The 18,551-nt window shown below is 37.4% G+C and overlaps 3 protein-coding genes across 9 annotated transcripts in view; 2 read left to right on the top strand and 1 right to left on the bottom strand.

Annotated features, from left to right (window-relative positions):
• The first annotated feature begins 45 nt into the window (after positions 1-45).
• sst5 (somatostatin 5) lies at positions 46-2,872 on the top strand. Its single transcript, XM_058780401.1, has 3 exons — positions 46-141; positions 1,576-1,689; positions 2,616-2,872. Exons 1-3 carry the CDS (start codon positions 127-129, stop codon positions 2,802-2,804), a joined length of 318 nt encoding a protein of 105 aa, XP_058636384.1. The 5' UTR covers positions 46-126; the 3' UTR covers positions 2,805-2,872.
• Positions 2,873-3,251: 379 nt separating this feature from the next.
• trip6 (thyroid hormone receptor interactor 6) lies at positions 3,252-13,311 on the bottom strand. 6 transcript variants are annotated; one of them, XM_058780383.1, is made up of 11 exons: positions 13,217-13,311; positions 12,695-12,757; positions 11,234-11,447; positions 9,993-10,150; positions 9,457-9,561; positions 8,024-8,587; positions 7,071-7,161; positions 6,799-6,968; positions 6,517-6,695; positions 6,185-6,305; positions 3,252-5,159 (listed from the first exon to the last, which is right to left on the bottom strand). In XM_058780383.1, exons 3-11 carry the CDS (start codon positions 11,436-11,438, stop codon positions 5,028-5,030), a joined length of 1,725 nt encoding a protein of 574 aa, XP_058636366.1. In that variant the 5' UTR covers positions 11,439-11,447; positions 12,695-12,757; positions 13,217-13,311; the 3' UTR covers positions 3,252-5,027. The 6 variants fall into 6 exon arrangements, with proteins under 6 accessions (XP_058636366.1, XP_058636365.1, XP_058636363.1 ...); XM_058780380.1 differs by having other exon boundaries at positions 3,253-5,159; positions 7,071-7,164; XM_058780384.1 differs by having other exon boundaries at positions 3,253-5,159; positions 7,071-7,164; positions 11,234-11,346; positions 13,217-13,308.
• Positions 12,514-18,551, top strand: part of bcl6b (BCL6B transcription repressor) — a 17,988-nt gene continuing 11,950 nt past the window's right edge. Inside the window, exons 1-2 of one of the 2 annotated variants that reach the window (XM_058780386.1) lie at positions 12,514-12,632; positions 15,448-15,720. The gene's annotated coding sequence lies outside the window, so the exon portion shown is untranslated. Of the gene's footprint in view, positions 12,633-15,447; positions 15,721-16,944; positions 18,339-18,551 lie in introns of those variants that run through there. The other variant, XM_058780388.1, reaches the window with a different exon arrangement.

Genomic DNA, 18,551 nt, shown 5'->3' with positions numbered 1-18,551 from the left:
ACTGATAACAGCTCTACTGTCCAGTCCCTTCAAAATAAAAGTCATGTTAGGTCAAAAGGAGATTTTTGTTTCTTCATTGAATGTGCTGCTAAATGAGAAAGTTTGACCCAGTTGAGGATCAACAGCATGCAAAGAAGAGAAGTGAGAAACACATCTATGTGGGGTATATTTGTATGGGTATAGGACATGTAAAATCAATTCTTACAACATCTTTCTGCTTTGAGGGGGAAAAAAAAGAAACCTGTGAAAAATAAATCTATAAAAGTGCAATATATTAATATATCAAGTTAAATCAAACCATTGTGAGTCTGCCATTTAGTGACACTCTAAATGCTAATCCACACACACACACACACACACACACAGTGGATCTTCATCGCCCCCCCCCCACATCAAACAAGATTTGTGCTAATTTATAATAATTTACAAATTTATACACATTTTTATTTAATATTTATATATTTATTTAGCCTACATATAAAAAGGGTTGTCTGCACCTTCCATATCAGCTATAGAATATATAATGTACCTCAAATTGCAGGTCAGAATAGAACAACAAAAAAAGATAAAAAATAAAGCACAACCAACGAGACAGACAGACAGACGGACATATAGACAGACAGACAGATAGATAGATATGTCACTTTTTAAAAAGCATAATGCTTAGTTATTTCACACATATTAAGCTTAGGATGAGACAGGCCTCATTTACATGCCCAGCATGTTGCTCACAGCGCTGACATGCCCACCTCTCCCTTGTAAATGTTAATGGCCACCCATTGAGACGGCCAAGTCTGAGTAATTGCCCTCTGAGATCTCGAAGTCTTAGTTCATGTGGGTTCAATAAGGGGTGTGATTTAGACTATAATGTCACCCGGCTGCAAACATGTCCGATATCAGCCACACACGAGTGTCAGCTTTGATCGGCTAGACTCTCTCTATATATGCAATGCAGTCAAGTAAATCACCAGAGATGGAGGATGGTGTGAAATAATGACTAAGCAGACTAATTAACATTTGAGTCACTTCGCATCATTAATTCCACAGTCTAACGAGGACCTCATAGTGAGTACAAGACACAGAAATGCATGGCTCTCCAAATCACAAGTGACACCACACGCCTTACCGGAGCATAATAGCATCATCACCCTGTAATAATTAACACCCTGGCAGTTCATTAGTACCTTGCCACTGAAGTTAATAACATTTCACCGGTCAAACAGGAGTATGTTTAAGTCCCAGATTATGCATTTTTCTATGATATATCATTGCAAATGACAGAATTGATGAGGCTTCTGATGCAAAAGTAACACCTCGGTGTGACCTTATCAAACATCTTTCCTACTGGGTCTGGGAGTCCCTCCTCACGCACAAATGTCTCTTCACCCTTTACCCCTGCTCCTCTACACCCACACACCACCACCTCCACCGTCCTTCGTGGTTATGTTTCGACCAATAAGTGCTCTCTAATCGACCCCAGGATCCCACCTTTAGTGCCTATAAAAGCCTGTCATCCTTAAACCCCTCTAAAAGGCAGTGTTGTACAGTGCTGAAAGGATGTTCTCTCCGTTACAGGTGTTTGTGGCGACTCTGTCCATGTCTCTGCTGCTTTGCAGCGTCAGTTCGGCACCAAGAGGAGACCTGCTGCTCCAGCTGCTCCAGTCAGAAGTGGATCCCAAGGAGAATGAGGTAAGACACAAACTTTTCCACAGAATTTTTTTTTTAACTTCAAAATTCCATGATACTTGCCGTTTCTTTGTAGTTATTTGTGAAAGATACTAGTAAGTACTAGCAATTTTCATTTTGTTTCAGTGTGCAATGAAAAAATAATGTAGGTGTTTACAAGAAATTACTATTTCGGTTTTCCTCCCTCAAAATTTCTCGTTTAATTCAATGAGTTACTTTGCCGTTTCTTTTTGAGTGGAAATTGTTTCGAAGTCTTTTTTTGGCTTTGAAAATGGCTAGTAAATTTGGAAAAACTTTACAGTAAAATTAAAATGAACTAACATAAAGATGAATCAATACTGTAATAAATGTATTGCTAATTGTTAATGTTAGATAATGAACTAACTACTGGGAGTTTGTTGTAAAGTGTTGCTGTAAATTTCAACTGTTGGCTCAATTCCACTAAATTTTAACAGATGCAACTTTTGGTTTTATTACTAAATATTGAAATTAAGATTAAGATCAATAAATACTTTAGAAGTATTCTTCACGTAGTAAAGTGTCTAATGAAGTCTAATGAAACCTTATTGTAAAATTTGATCAAATTTACTGGCAATTTTGGAGTGAATATTTTTAAATCCTTTAAAAAAGGATTTGAAAACAATTTTCACTCAGAAACTGCTAATAAATAACAAAGAAACAGCAAATAGCAAATTGAATTAGACATAAAATTCTTAAGTAGAAAGGCTGAAATTGTTTAACCAACAACCTTTATTTACAACTTCAAAAAAATCATTTTTTTTTAAAAGTGCACAGTTTTGAAGGTAATATCTGTGTGGATAGAGAGAAAATAATAACATTCATTTCTAAGAACTACAGTAAGTTCAAATTAGAATATTGTTTTTCTTTTTGACAATGAAAGGTTTCTGAATCGTCTTTTCTCTCTTCAGCTTCAGGATCTCTCTCGTTTGCTTCTGAAGCAGCTTTCTGAGTCGGTGGTGCCTGAGGAGAAAGACGCTCTCGAAAGCATTGATGATCTTGAGGTTCGTAATGAAGTGGTTCGCCAGATTCCTGTTTCCCAACGAGAACGCAAAGCAGGCTGCCGGAATTTCTACTGGAAGACCTTCACCTCTTGTTAATCAACATGCTTGGTTTAAAATTTCAACACCCTTACAAACATTGTTATACTTGTGTAGCCATCAAAATAACTTGATGTATTAGAGGATTCCTGGTCCTGTGCATATATCATGGATTGTAATAATCTAGATGTTCTTCAATCTGCATTAATCAAGAAAGTTCCTTAAAAATCACCAGCACACATAGTAATGACACCAGGAATACTATTCCAGTATAAAGAGAGATTAACTCTGAACTTTATGCAGAGTATGCTATAAAATGTTTGTATTATGGGTACTATTAGGATTGATTGCCAGAGATTATATGATTGACATTTAAATTAATTAAATCTTGATATAGAGGTTTTTGTGTTGAAGTCCTCTGAAATAAAGTGCGATCAGGGAAAGTGTGTTTATGTGTGACTGGCTCTATGGGATGTAATATAAACAGCAAGAACACACTAAAACGTTTTTTTTTGGTCAGTTTTTTTCTTTCACATTCATCAAATCATAAATCAGAACAACGGCCAGTACAAACTAGATGTCAATAGACAATTGCAGTAAAAACAGATGGATTTATAAAGCTGATTTTTTTCTCTCCCTAAAATCAACATCAGGAAAAAAAAGCAAACTCATCCAAATGTGCCCTGAAATAAACTGGCAGCTTAAATAGTAAACCAGACATTAAAACAGACTGTGCAGTACCAGGGCACTTTATCAATTAGCAATCATCTGCAATGACAGGTTTAGAAAAGTTTTTTGGCAGCAAATTGACCAGATGGACACTACGTTGGGAGTAATCTTACAAAATATTCCAGACTAATCAATAAATAAAGCATGCAACCATCTGAACCACTTTATGCTTTTAGTTTCTAGATAATTGTAACTATTTGTCAGTGCAAATACTAGCACTTAATTATTTAGCGTCAAACAATCAACACCTTATTTGTAACCTTTTTATATAATGGCATTAAGCAATGGATGCTTGCTGCTACACATCATTCAAATAACAGACAATTATAAATGCATTTTGACATGAAATAAAGCAAATACAGAAAATGAGATGTAAAAAATAAAGCCAACCAGTAACAATCTCTGCACAAGAGTCAGATGTGTAACAATCTGAAATTGATTTCTCTAGTACGTACTTTACCTCCTTGTAACCTTCATACTTGACCATTCACTGTCTGTTAGTCATTAATCGACGTATATTTAGTAACAAAATTGTGACAAAGTTTCTTGATGTGATGAGAAATGTTCCATTTCTAAAAAGAAGCCACGTTTGTTATTCATCTAACCTAATAGATTCCATTCCTTAACTGCTCTTTCACGATTCAAACGCCTTGAAAATAATCCACCCTGCTGTCAAAACCAAACCGCTGGATGTAGCGAAAAACTGCAGCTACTCAGCTTTAAAACGAAATCAGCCACTTTTATCCAACACACACCTGTCAAAAGATTTCCTTCATTGAAGCGGTCATTAAATAAACTGACCCTTTATTCCTATCTGACAACACTTCTCTTGTAATCGGCGGAAACCTAGCACTAGAGACTGCACGGAAAACAGAACAAAACAGCTGCCTGTGTTAAACTTTTCCAACTTTTTTACCAGAATTATCATTAGCCTCACGATGAAGCTAATGATAATAAGCTAGTATCAAGTCAGTAAATGAAATACAGTAATAATATCCTTCAACAATCATGATTTCAAGTATTAAAATAATGAGCATTGGATATCTGCCGACATCAGGTTTTTGTTTTTGAGAGGATAAAAGAAAAGAGATGATCTGAATGGGGACAATATGAAGTGACCCCAACTGCCAGCAGAATTGGGGCATTATTTGAGGAAACTGTGACATGTTACTATATTTCCATTAAAGGTTATTATTTTAGTGCTGTAAAAGTGACTGCTTCTCTAAAAGGTAGAAATGCACCCTGTTCACGAGGCTCACATTTTGCATAAACATATACGCTGAGGATTATAGACAAACACCATCTTTCATCCACCACCTGTTTTTCTATACTCTTGAGGAAACCGCTTTCCAGTGGAACTACTCTAAGCACAAGAGCTATTTTTTTCTCCTCAACTCTATGCTGCCCTGAGAGGGACGTCTTCATATTATTTGTGCAATCGACATGTGAAGTCAAGGATGGAAGAAATGCCAGGTGGTGGATGTTTAGATAGTGGTACATTCTGAAGAATAACTATGAAGAAGAGAAGGGACTCAGAGTGACGGGATGGGGGCATTAGCAGTCAGTGGAGATTTTGGCAGAAAGATCTTGTATGCGACGGGCGCTGCAGCTCTTGCACAGAATGTGTCCGTCCAGGGGATAGCAGCCTCTTCCCTCGCCCTCTGAAGAGAGGAGAAGACCACAATCCTGCAACACAAACACAGTTTTCTTTAGCACTCATTTAGTCCATTCCACTTATTATCATCCATTTACCTTATTTCATATTCAATACTCAATTTTAATTTTTAAATTTAAATCTCAGTGTTATTCAATTGGTAAATGCATTCATGTCACCTCTGAGCTGCATTTAACAATGTGCAAATACATCTAAATAAGATGCAGCTTTTTGTCAGCTCTTTGTTGATGCTTTAAGGCAATACAATACAGGCAAAACCATTGTTTTTAATTGACCAGGCACTAGTCAATTTAAAAAAATTTTTTTTAGACTATTTTCCTTCCATAACTTGAATTCTTTCAGAATGGTGGAAAGAAAACTTACACTTCATCTATTTGCGTCTGTAGATTTCGATTGCAACACATATCTTTTCTCAAATAATTTTTCTCATGCACTGTACATACATTAAATCTTCCACCTCTATTCCTATATATACACATTCTGAAGGCGTTTCGTCATATCATTTGCATGCTAGATTTTATGCCTAAAAACACTGAGAAAATTTATATTTTTCTAGCTGTTGACTTTGTTTTGTTTTTTTACGATTTATGGAGTGATAAAATAAGATTCTTCTTATCTCCTTTGTAACAAAAAAAACAACAAACAAAAACAAATTTTAAACCTGGTTCTATCCAATGTTTCTATTATGGACTTTTATGCAAATTAGTGTATATTTAATAAGGCACTGCCTCATATTTAAACATTACATATTTAAAAAACTGGTACGGTAATATTTAGCTTTAATTACCATATTCACCTGTAGTGTTTTTCCTTAATTGATTAACTGTAAGACTTCGACATAAGGGTGGGGCATAGATTTAATAAGGTTTTTTTAATGTATTAACCTATTAATAATAATATCAGCTTTTTGGCAGTATTGTAGACCCTTAAATGCAGCTGCAATTTTACATGCATGTTTAAAATAAACCACTCTCAAATATGTGAGATTGCATTACATCAATGATTCAGCATGAGGTGGAAATCTGAAAATTTTTACCTCACACACGTAGCAGTTGACATGGAAACTGCGATCCAGTGCAACGATCCTCACAGTCTCTTCCTGCCCAGGCTCTGGCATTATGGGCTGGCCACATACTGAGCAGCGGGGGGCAAACTTCCTGTTCACAGAAGCACCAGACAAGGTTTTAATAATAAAATCCATGTAGTAACTGTTTAGACATTTTGTGGAGCTTCATGTCCATTCAAAAAAGCAAAGATTTATTGTGGGGGGAAAACAACATGCTATTCCATTATCTGCATCTGATTGTTTATCAATAGAAACAAAGATTTTAAACCACACAGAAACTGAAAAAATAAGTTGTTGAGTACCTGTGAAAGTCCTCAATACAGTGAATCTGAGATGTGGCGTCCACAGTAAAAGGCACTCCATCCAAGCAACAGCCGCAAACCACACATGAGAAACAGCGAGGGTGGTAAGCCTTTCCCATCGCCCTCAGGATCCGGTCTAGGATGGGCTCAGAGCATTTCGAACAGCGCTCAAGTGTGCTCTGGGAGCAGAGAGGAAGAACAAATGTTAAGAGTTTGAATGTAGAAAGAAAAACTAAATAAGAGGCAGAAACCAAGAGAAGTCGACAGATAAACAGAACTCACTATGTAGCAGCTCTCGCAGTAGCTCTTCCTGTCTAGTGCATAGAAGGGCTGGCCTCTCAGACGGGCATGACAGGTGATACAGGTGAAGCACTCCACGTGAAACACCTGCTCCATGGCAATACAGCCACTGCCGTCTCCTAGAACATTATCCCCACACCGAGCACATCGACCTGAGGAAGAAAGATGGAGACAGCGAAATCCATGACCCTTATTGAAACATATGATGTAAAAGCAAAAGTACAACACTGAGGATGTAACATGCTGGAGCATACCAAAATATTCCTCAGTAGGTGGATGATTCATATCATACACCAACTTCTTGGTGAGTCGATCCAACTCTTCCTCTGCATGTGGTGCTGCCCCCTGCTGGCAGAACATGGAAAAACATTGATAAGTATGCTGGACAGATAAAACATTTGTTGTTCACTTGTACATATTTTATCTTTCTTATACAGATGTATTCTTTATACAGTCTCATACTTTTTATAGAATTAAAACACAAAGTCATACTACCTCTCAGACATGTTCACAACCCTTGTGAAATCAAAGTGCAGTTGTGTTGCTTGTACATTTTTAGTGTTCTTCAAATCTTAAGTCTATTGTCAATTTATTCGCATATAATAAGACTGTTTCTTGACGCACTAAAGTAAACTTTTTAATTTTACTAATAATGTAAAATTTAAATGTTTCACGTTAAGGTACATTTTAAATAATTGTTTTAATCTTTTTATATGCTTTAAAGAAGTAGGCCCTACATTTAATTTGATGTGTTGACTAACATACTAAAGTACATGTAAGATACTTGTAATTAAAACTGTAGTGTGTTATTAAATATTACATTTAAAGTAAATATTTTAATTGTGTAAGTACAAATATTTAAATGCACACAAATTAACAGAAATTACATTACAGTATATTTTATCAAAAATGCTTGTCATTTAAACCATTTAAAAAACAAAGTAATCATGCAATTACATCTAAAGAAATTATATTCTTCTGTCCCATTCAAGCACTCTAAAAAGTCTTAACAGTATTTAAATATAAATGTAAACTGTAATACATTTTATTTAATTGCACTGAAGGACAATTAATATTACAAATAAAGGACTATTCACCTACAACAAATAAATAAAACAAAGATAAAAATAACTTCGTAAACAACACTCAACAGAAATTCTGTGTTCATTTTCATGACAGAAAGTTTCCATCTCTGCATCATCCTTACCTTGTTAGACTGATATGCTAACACTTGATCTTGACTCTTCTTCACTGGTTGTCCCTGGCCAGCTCTCCCTCCTGGAATATTACCTGATCCCCCCTTATAAGCAGCAGGATCTCCATGAGGTTCTTGTACAGGAGGAGGTGGCGGTGGGTACCAGCCCTGTCCCTGTGGCTCATAATGTGGTCGTTCTTGCTGAGGGGGGCGAGAGGCATGCTGGCGGGGTGGTGGAGGGGTGTAAGCTTGCTCTGCCTGCCGTCCGCTCTGAGAATAGGTGACGGGCTGAGCCGTTTTCACCTGTACAGTGAAGCGTGGACCGGTTGGGGTGGAGGCGGTGGTGTAGGAGGCAGGCACTGGCTGGGGGTAAGGTTTGTGGACGGAAGAGGCAGCGGAGGAGTAAACATAGTCTGGCTGAGGTGAAGAGGTGTAAGGTGGGGCAGGGCGGTACTGGTTTTGGAGTGGAGGGGGGTAGCCCATTGAGGGCCTGCTTGATGGTGGAGCCCCCATCTGGTTGGGAGGGTTATAGCGGTCGATAGGGAGGTGCTTGCTGTAAGGCACATTGTCATACAGCTGTTGAAGAAATGAGAAAGATTTTTTCCATACAATAATTTAACCATTTTTAAATGGAAAAAAATAAACAAAAACAGAATCAGAACAATACTGAATGTTTCCTAAAGGCTGGAATACATTACATAACTAACATGACGATTTGCAATCTGCAGTCGATGCTAGTGATCCAAAGTCAGAGCCACTCGGCAGATTTTGGGCAGACTGAGATTGGGGTTAACAGACTTCACAGAAAATCATGTAGTATATGATATTGTTTGATATAGACCAATATTGTTTTTTTTTTTGATGGCCAATGCCAACATCTAAAAGGGCTTGGTGACCTTACAAAATATCATGGTATCATAAAATGATCATATCATCACAAAAAAAGCTAAAGTTAAACAGTTCTGTTTAATAATTCATTAGACGGAGACAGTAAACTATTGAAGATGCGCTGTCAAAATAAAAGTCCTGCTTCCAACACATTGGTTAAAGAGAAAAATTCAATGTCTGCTGCTGAAAATTAACAGAAAATGCCAAATACCAGCTGCTATATTAGCGTAGCAATATATTAGTTGACCACTAATGATGGGCTCAGACTAGTTTTTTCAACATACGGTTTTCATTTGTCATTCGTCTGCACTGAAACTGTGTGAGTTTTTTTGTGTTTGGAATGACTTTAAAGTCTGGCAGTGTGTGATTCTCAGTCTTTCAGTCTATGATGCCCAGTTTTTCTCTCTAACTATTTATAAAGTCAGCAAGTGTATAAAGTCTGTTCAGATTTTAAAAGTTGTGTAGTGTATTCTATCCTTAAACGCTTTTGGGTATATTGATGAGTAAATGGGTTTATTGTCCTGGCACTTGTATAAAGCAGTATAGGGGTGTTGTACCTGTGCGCTTGTGCTCTGAGGGTGACTGTCCAGGTCAGCCAGCATGCATGTAAGAGAGTCTATCTCTGCATCAATATTAGAGATGTGCTTCTCTGATCCCCGATTCTGAGCAAACAACAACCACAAACAAAACGCACATGATACATTCATGTACAGATTTAAAGGGATAGGTCAACCAAAAATGAAAATTGTCATTATTTAAGATTTCTCACATCATTCCAAACCTGTATGCTTCCCAGTGAATTCCATTATATGGACAAACAATATATTGGAAGCCAAAGGGAACTGAATGGTTACCAACATTCTTTAAAATATCTTCTTTTGTGTTCTGCAGAAGAAAGTCAGTCATACAGGTTTGGAAGGACATGAGGGCAAGTAAATGATGACAGACTTTCATTTTTGGTAAGACTATCCTCCCCCCTCTTTCTTAAGCACATTTAAGGAATAATTGACTAATTGAATCATCTTTCAATCCAGTTTTGACACAGCTTTGCAGAGAAATGATAATTATAAATGAACATGTAGATGTCACTGACGTGAAGTTCATGGCTGGCCATGCGGGGGTTCCATGCGTGGTGGTCTTCTTTGGGCCCCTGGCCTGGAGCATAGTATCGGTCTCCTAACTGGGGAGTCAAGGGGTTGTAGGTAGTAGACCCTGAGCGATCGTCTTGATGCTGGTGTTGCATGTTTCCACCTGAGCACACAAACATCAGTTCAGATGACGAAGCACAAACTGTCAAGTAGTATTCCAGCATTAGACTCTTTAAGATTAAATTCAACGAAACAGATAATATAATGAGTTTTATATAAAATATTAACTGTGTTTGTGAGGTTGACAGTTCTACATTTTAAACAAAAATTTTGTGTTACTGGACCATTTGGCAAAGGCATAATGCATATGTTTTTTTATTTTATTTCTTTGGCTGTATTTTTAAATGGCAAAAACTACACTTAAGTTATTTAATTGTAAAATATAAACGAAATAAGATATTAATATGATATTTAATAACACAGCCCTGCATCTTGAAACTAATTCTGCGGATTTGTAAAAAATAATATTACCTATTTTGACAGTTTTTTTTTATTTTCGCACAAAATAAGGATGCAGATTTTTCAAATTGTATACAAGTATGAGCTTAAACGCAAATATAAAATAAAAAAAGCAGCCAAAAAGTTAGTATTCAACATTTATTATTTAATTAACAATCTGCAAAATACATTTAATGTCAAATTAAACAAATTAAGATAAGCTAAACTGGGTCATGTTCACACTTTCTTCTGTCATTGGCCATAATTCTAAACTTGAAATCAGGATTAGGCATGAACTAACGTCATTCAAAATCATGATACATGTGAAAATAGGCTGAGAATTTAACAAATTGTTGTAACCTGGCTTAGAGGAAGTTAGGAATTATGTCTTTGTGGCACTTTTTTTGTCGATTAAGCAATGATGCAAGACTTCTTCACCTTACAAATAGTAGCGGAATAGTTGTTTTGTGGGAAAGTGTGACAAGCTTGAGCAAAACGGCCACTATTTTTGGAATCAGCATATCAAAATTGATAAGAATCACAAATTGGATTTCATTCAGCAAATATGATGCAGGTTGGTATAATATAACTATGATATTTAACTCTAAAGTATTTGGATTAACAAAACAAAATCCTTTTTTTTTTTTTTCGAAGGCATCAACAGATTAAAACAATTTTCTCCAAGTAGTAAGCATGATGCATAAATATGCACCGAAAGGTTTAAAAGTTACGGTTACAGGGCTCTTACCTGAAGGTCCAGTAGCCATATATCTTATAGGCATACCATTTCCTCCCGTTCCACCATTCTGGTCATACATGTTATATTTGGGTCTCTGGTCAGGCAGACCTTTCTTGGGAGGTCTGTAGAGAGCGGGGCCAGAGTGTGACATTGGTGTTATGGCTCTATCTGGGCTACCCAGGGTTCTTGGAGGCAGCCAGTTGGGGCCAGACATACCACGCTTCTACAAGGACAGCACAGAATGTGTGTGATGTTACTGTTGTGTAACATTTCTAATTTCTAAGCGTTTTATTTTACATGTGCATTCTGAACATGTGTGACCACAAACTTAAAGGTTAAGGCCCTAAGCAGTGCTGTCCAAGCTGGTAAAAATGCAATAACTGTAACTACACAAAACAGGTTGATGTTGGGTTTCCACTGGCAACGCATGGTTTCCATGATAACAATAGGTGCTAAGTTAAAAAGCAGGAAAAGGCAACCATTCTCAGCCGAAAGGGGAATTCCAGGGTTCCTTAGTTGAATTGCATTTCTCTCTCGCACAACCATACAATTCCCACAGGTGCACAGCACTCGCAATGTATTCGCTCCTCTCTCAAGTCTCCCACTGGTACAATAGCCATTGTCCCCAACACTTAATACACAATCCTTTATCTACAGAGTCTGTCCATGAAAATAATATAGGAAATGTTGTGTAACGATCAACTTCTCATTTGAGCCATCTGGTGTCCGCTGGACAATGTCCTGTGTATCCAAGTGCTGAGGAGTGTTTGTTTTCATAAGCTTATAATAACAAAGCAAATAAACCTCACAACAATATAAGAGACCAACAAATGCTGTAAACACAATAAGAAAGTATGTAATCTTAAATATTAAGACAAACACGTCCTTTAAAATTGTGCCCAGCTTAAGGTGGTAGCTGGTTTCTAACTGGTCATTAGCCAGCTGATCAGTTATCATGCCCCCCAAAAACAGTTTGACCACCTCAATATAACCAACTAGTTGCTGGTCTTGGATCAGATAATGACTAGCTATCATGCAACAAAAATAGCATCTTAAAATTGATTTTTCACCTGTGACTTTTACTCTGATCTCTAATCACTGCACTGAACTGAACTACATCCAAACAAATGCGCAAGTTTGCAACCAGAGAAAATGCCCAACCTCACCGCCTTGGATTGCACTGCAATCCCTGAAAACTCGTACTCAAAGCCGGGGATTGTTAGGCCGATGAATCACCCGTATGAGAATGCGTTTATCGTATAAAACCCATTCATCTGCGACATATAGGCTAGTGTTACTGCAGTAGCCAATGTTACATCGCAAAGTTACATCGACTGACAAAACGCGACACTGCCGCGCATGGACGTCATGCTCATGGGAGTTTGCGATAACAACAACTCATTTTATGGTAACTTGTGTCCTGTGTTTATTGGGATATTTAAACAATAGGACATTAACAATTTCCCGTACCTCTTGTAAACGCTGCAGACTCCCAGTCTACCGAGCATCTGCTTCGCCTCGACTCGTTTTCATCTGCAAAATGAAATCAGCTCATGAAATGAAACGGCGCGCGCGCTGCGTCCGTGTGTCTGGTATATCTATTTATATAGCATTTCAATTGTAAAGTTCAGTCAATGCTGTCTCAGACGCACCGTGCACTTACCACAAAGTAGTATATATTAATAAAACTGTTAAACATTATAAATAAGCTCTGTAGACATTAAAGAAAACATAAATGAGTCGCCTATATCGTTCACATTATCGATGAGCAACATATCATCCAATTTACGTTGTTTATTTGTTTGTTAGATAATGCGAATACTGCAAGTCGCCTCGGCTGTTTTAACCGAGATTTATTCTCCTAAAAGGAACACTCTCACACGCAGCAAGTAAATACTATCAGCAAGCCTTGTTCGCTTTAGGTTTGTGGCTAGCCTAATACACTTGTGAAGTACTTTTTAGTTCTCTGTCGGTTTCATTTTAGTAACCTACTTTTCCTGGAGGATCCAGCAGCGGCTGACAGAGGCCTGTGTGGAGCAATCCAAACACATGACGTCACATGGCAAGCTGGTTTAACATTGATCCTTCACACTAATTATGATCTATTTTTACCAGGGCTGTCGATCGATTAAAATATTTAATCGCGATTAATTGCATGATTGTCATGAGTTAACTTGTGATTAATCGCACATTTTTATTTGTTCTAAATGTACCTTCAGTTAATACTTTTCAAGTTTTTAATACTCTAATCAACATGGGCATGGACAAATATGGATGCTTTATGCAAATGTATGTTTATTATTATTGAAACCATAGTCAATATAGAGCATGAAGACTAGACATGTTTCAAAGGTCATAGATGTTTTTCAAAGAACTTGTTCATGTCTATTAGACACATGAAAAAAGAAATTCCAGGTTCCCATTAATTCTCTTTCTTTGCACTGAGCAATTTACTGACACAAACCTGTTTACATTATTGCATGACAGGGCAGCTCACTTCTTCTGAACATGCAAAATGTACATTTATTACATTTGTTTCCCTCTCTGTGACCACATACTGTATTTTGATGCAGCTAAATTCTCAGTAAAACTGTTTTCATTGATATATTTTACTGTTTCTGTTGTCAGACAAGGGAATGAATATGAAACAGTGACTGAAACACGACCCATTAAGTCTACATAACCAGCTCTCCTTTCCAAGATGTTAATCTGCACAAAAATCCTGATAATCGAGCCGTTGTCTGATGATATTAAATACACATAAATTAATGACAATGGCTGTGCTGTGCTGTGATTTCGGCTATACTTGCATGTAAAATTAGAGAAGCAACATGATATCAATCTGTTTTAACTGAAAGCGCTGCTTCTCTCTGCCGCTCGGTGAACAGAGCAGACGCACAGAGAGAGAGAGAGAGAGGTGTGTGTGCTGGGACAGCAAGACCTCACGCTTGCACGGCAGTACCAGCTAGTCTCAGAACTAAATAAGGTTTGGGAAAACCCCAAAGATTTGTCACTTTTTTGAAGAGGGGAAAAAAAGGGGTCAGGAAAGAGCTAAGTTGGCAACACTGTGCATCTCCATCTCTCCAACTACGGGCTAAGCCACAGAAAATGCGCGCTGCATTAATAAAATTAGTGCCGTTAAAATGAATTTGCGTTAATGCGTTATTATTTAATTTTACAACAAGTATCCGATTTCTGACCTTAAGTATCCGATTCTGGAATTGGAATTGATTTTCGATTCCCAACTCTATTTGTCACTCTTGGAATAGAGACAAAAGTAGCAAATGATTAAATACTAGTAAGTAAGGAATAAATACTTGATTAATTTGACAGATTTTGATAGGTTGAATTGAATTTTTAAAATGCAAATTTTGATAATTTGATAGTATTATCATTTTTTAAATAGTAATAGTACTAGTGAAACTGAAAAGGTCACTATTGGATTACTTATTAATAATTTAGAGATAAGTGCTAGTAACAAAAAAAGCTAGTTTAAAGGAATACATGTTGAATTGGCTTGCCATAGATGTCAGGGTGTTGTGGAGCGTATTTTGGGATACCCGCTGTGTGTGTCCCATATTGGAATGACATATGGTGGCAGTCCTAGTAAAGGGAGAGAGAAAGAGGGATTTATTTATCGCCTAGGGCAACTTAATCCCGGGCATATCACTTGTTCTCAAAATGAAACGGAATGTTGAGCTGTCTTCAGTTTAACTTTGATAGATGAATCTATTATTTAGCACCTGGAGTTTATTAAATCAGACAATACTAAAGCAACTGATTAATAACCGAAACTGTACTTTGAATGAATAACAGCATGCATGTCTATTATTTTATTCTCCCAATTCTACTGCTACTTGTGTTTGGATCAATGGAAAAGTTGGTCTCTAGTGGTTTTCCAATGCCACCCCAAAGAAAAAAAAAACTTAATTTAAACATAAATAATACAGTACACAATGATTATAAATATACAATAATAAATATAAAATATAATTCATAAATATACCCATAGATAATATATAATAAATATAATCTTTGTAGAAAGGTTACCAATTCATTTTTGGATCCAATTTTAATCAATTAACAGAACCAACCTCTTGTGTGAGACTCTAAGGTTTGGTTTCACCAATAACCAATTATTACAAATAGATTTTTAATGATACTTACACTCTGTGCTCCACTTTAACATCCTGCCTAGATAATATCTTCCCTCTCACCTCCAGGCCAACACGTGAAACACTCTCCAGCATCTGGCTCTCTGAAACTCTACGTGACCATCAGACTAAACTCAAGGGCTCTTGAGAGGAAATGGCTGATCTGAACCAGTATGAGTCTCTCCTCTCCTCTTTCTCCTTCAGATTTTCTGTTGCCAAGGTTACTTACTACCAAGACAAGATCAGGATCAGATACCCACAGAGTTCATAACATTCACCTCCTCACACCATGTCCCTGACTGCTGATGACTGCCGGCACCTGCTGGTACCTACCTAAGAGAGGTAGGCTGCAAAGTCGCTTTCTAGAAAATTCACACTATAACAATAGAACTGACCATTAAATTCTGACCATACATTCAAGGTATTTCCCATATTTTCCTCATTGCTGCTCTTCATAAAGAGATGTCTGGTATTTATAGAAGAAGTGTGAATTAATGGTCTTCATGTGAGCAGTCTTAAAAGAATATTAATTGATTCTAGTATCTGGGTATGATCAGTGTACTTCCTACAATGAAATAGGTTTGAGACTCCCATTAGAAACGAACCATTTGGGGAAAGTTGATTAGGCATTTTTTTTAATATATATATATTGGCAATTGTTACTTCTGTATCACATTATGAACTCATTTCTGTACTTTCATACAGGAACAAAAAACTGTGACGACTTCTTCATGTAACATACTATTTCTTATTAATTTGAGTAAAATTCTCTAAAGACGTAATACTACAAAAGTTTGCTCTTGGCATAGTTTTCTTCAAAAATACTTGCTGCAAAAATACTTGCTGACAGCGATATGAATAGGGTATTGTTGATTGTGGGAATTTTTCTTAGATCTTCTGCTGATAATTCTTAATGTTGCATTAGGTTCTATGAATAGCCGTGTGCTGGTTATGAAAGAGGTAACTCATGACCTGAAATATCTTACACATTTTTAGCTGCAGACAATTCAGCAAAACATCTTGATTACTTGGCTGCTCATCTAATGATCCTGGCACAGCATTTTGAGAGAAACATTGTTCTCTATACAGGGAGCACCTACGTCAAGATTTCTGGGATTTGGAATGTTAATAATTTCTGGCTCATATATGGTTTATTTATTACATATATTATTTTTTAACAAAGAAATTAATTATTTTTAATATTAAGATATATATATACAGGTGCATCTCAATAAATTAGAATGTCGTGGAAAAGTTCATTTATTTCAGTAATTCAACTCAAATTGTGAAACTCGTGTATTAAATAAATTCAATGCACACAGACTGAAGTAGTTTAAGTCTTTGGTTCTTTTAATTGTGATGATTTTGGCTCACATTTAACAAAAACCCACCAATTCAGTATCTCAACAAATTAGAATACTTCATAAGACCAATAAAAAAAAACATTTTTAGTGAATTGTTGGCCTTCTGGAAAGTATGTTCATTTACTGTATATGTACTCAATACTTGGTAGGGGCTCCTTTTGCTTTAATTACTGCCTCAATTTGGCGTGGCATGGAGGTGATCGGTTTGTGGCACTGCTGAGGTGGTATGGAAGCCCAGGTTTCTTTGACAGTGGCCTTCAGCTCATCTGCATTTTTTTGTCTCTTGTTTCTCGTTTTCCTCATGACAATACCCCATAGATTCTCTATGGTGTTCAGGTCTGGTGAGTTTGCTGGCCAGTTAAGCACACCAACACCATGGTCATTTAACCAACTTTTGGTGCTTTTGGCAGTGTGGGCAGGTGCCAAATCCTGCTGGAAAATGAAATCAGCATCTTTAAAAAGCTGGTCAGCAGAAGGAAGCATGAAGTGCTCCAAAATTTCTTGGAAAACGGGTGCAGTGACTTTGGTTTTCAAAAAACACAATGGACCAACACCAGCAGATGACATTGCACCCCAAATCATCACAGATTGTGGAAACTTAACACTGGACTTCAAGCAACATGGGCGATGAGCTTCTCCACCGTTCCTCCAGACTCTAGGACCTTGGTTTCCAAATGAAATACAAAACTTGCTCTCATCTGAAAAGAGGACTTTGGACCACCGGTAGGGCTGTCGCGATAACCGCAATACCGCGCTATTGACGAGCATAACCGCAGAGGAATGCAACAACAGCAGCAACCGCGATATTTCAGTGTTTTCTTTTTCGTAAGGTTACGCCCTTCTTGTTTTACACTTCGTGCAAGTGTACTGAATATTAGCAATGATAACAATGTGTTCCATGCTGATTTGCACAGAGGCTCAGTAAATTTGCACTTAACAAGCCTAAACAGACTGCGTGCGAATGAGAGAGAGATCGACTGATCGTGTGCGATTACCTGCGTCTGTCCTTCAGGCCGAGTCATGTATATTTGTGAAAACAAGTTGTCATGTCCAAGGAAAGCAAATCTGTCTTAGCATCGACGCTCTGCTGGTCAGCTGAGCCTTTAAAAGTGGCGCTCAAAGTAAAAATGATTTAAACAGCGTGTTTCATTACAAATCTCTGAATGAATCAGCGTTTTTGAACGTGTAGTTGAATGAAGACTCACTCAAGACAGTTCCTTGACGCTACCTTGTGGCGTAATAATGAAGCTGCACTGACTGACAGCCGTCTAGAACACGCAGGTGAAATATCAACAGAAAAAGTATCTGGTCAGTCAGATTCGAGGATCAGAACTAACTGTTATATATATATAGGCTAACAATATACTAATGATCTCATTGTCAGGTTTATGTTTTGTTATGTGGACCGTTATTTTGTCATTCTCTTCTGTTTACTTCACTTCCTGTTTCAACGCGATTTAGTTTCGGTTTCATATATACGCGGTAATACCGCATACCGCGCTATTGAGCCACTCAAAATTACCGCAAGGGAAATTCCTTAACCGCGACAGCCCTAACAACTGGGCAACAGTCCAGTTCTTCTTCTCCTTAGCCCAGGTAAGACGCCTCTGACGTTGTCTGTGGTTCAGGAGTGGCTTAACAAGAGGAATACGACAACTGTAGCCAAAGTCCTTGACACGTCTGTGTGTGGTGACTCTTGATGCCTTGACCCCAGCCTCAGTCCATCCCTTGTGAAGTTCACCCAAATTCTCGAATCGATTTTGCTTGACAATCCTCATAAGGCTGCGGTTCTCTCGGTTGGTTGTGCAT

Source organism: Onychostoma macrolepis, chromosome 07 (assembly GCF_012432095.1).
Source record: "Onychostoma macrolepis isolate SWU-2019 chromosome 07, ASM1243209v1, whole genome shotgun sequence".
NCBI lineage: Eukaryota > Metazoa > Chordata > Actinopteri > Cypriniformes > Cyprinidae > Onychostoma > Onychostoma macrolepis.
The sequence above is the reverse complement of the archived record's forward strand: the minus strand, read 5'-3'. Positions and strand labels throughout refer to the sequence as shown.

Excerpts from the sequence above, each read along its gene's own strand:
- sst5 (XM_058780401.1), top strand. Across the intron at positions 1,690-2,615 it reads TGGATCCCAAGGAGAATGAG|CTTCAGGATCTCTCTCGTTT; the intron begins GTAAGACACAAA and ends TTCTCTCTTCAG.
- trip6 (XM_058780380.1), bottom strand. The coding sequence starts at position 11,438 with ATGTCTGGCCCCAACTGGCTGCCTCCAAGAACCCTGGGTAGCCCAGAT. Across the intron at positions 10,151-11,233 it reads TATGGCTACTGGACCTTCAG|GTGGAAACATGCAACACCAG; the intron begins GTAAGAGCCCTG and ends TTGTGTGCTCAG. Across the intron at positions 6,306-6,516 it reads TGTATTGAGGACTTTCACAG|GAAGTTTGCCCCCCGCTGCT; the intron begins GTACTCAACAAC and ends TTCTGTGAACAG.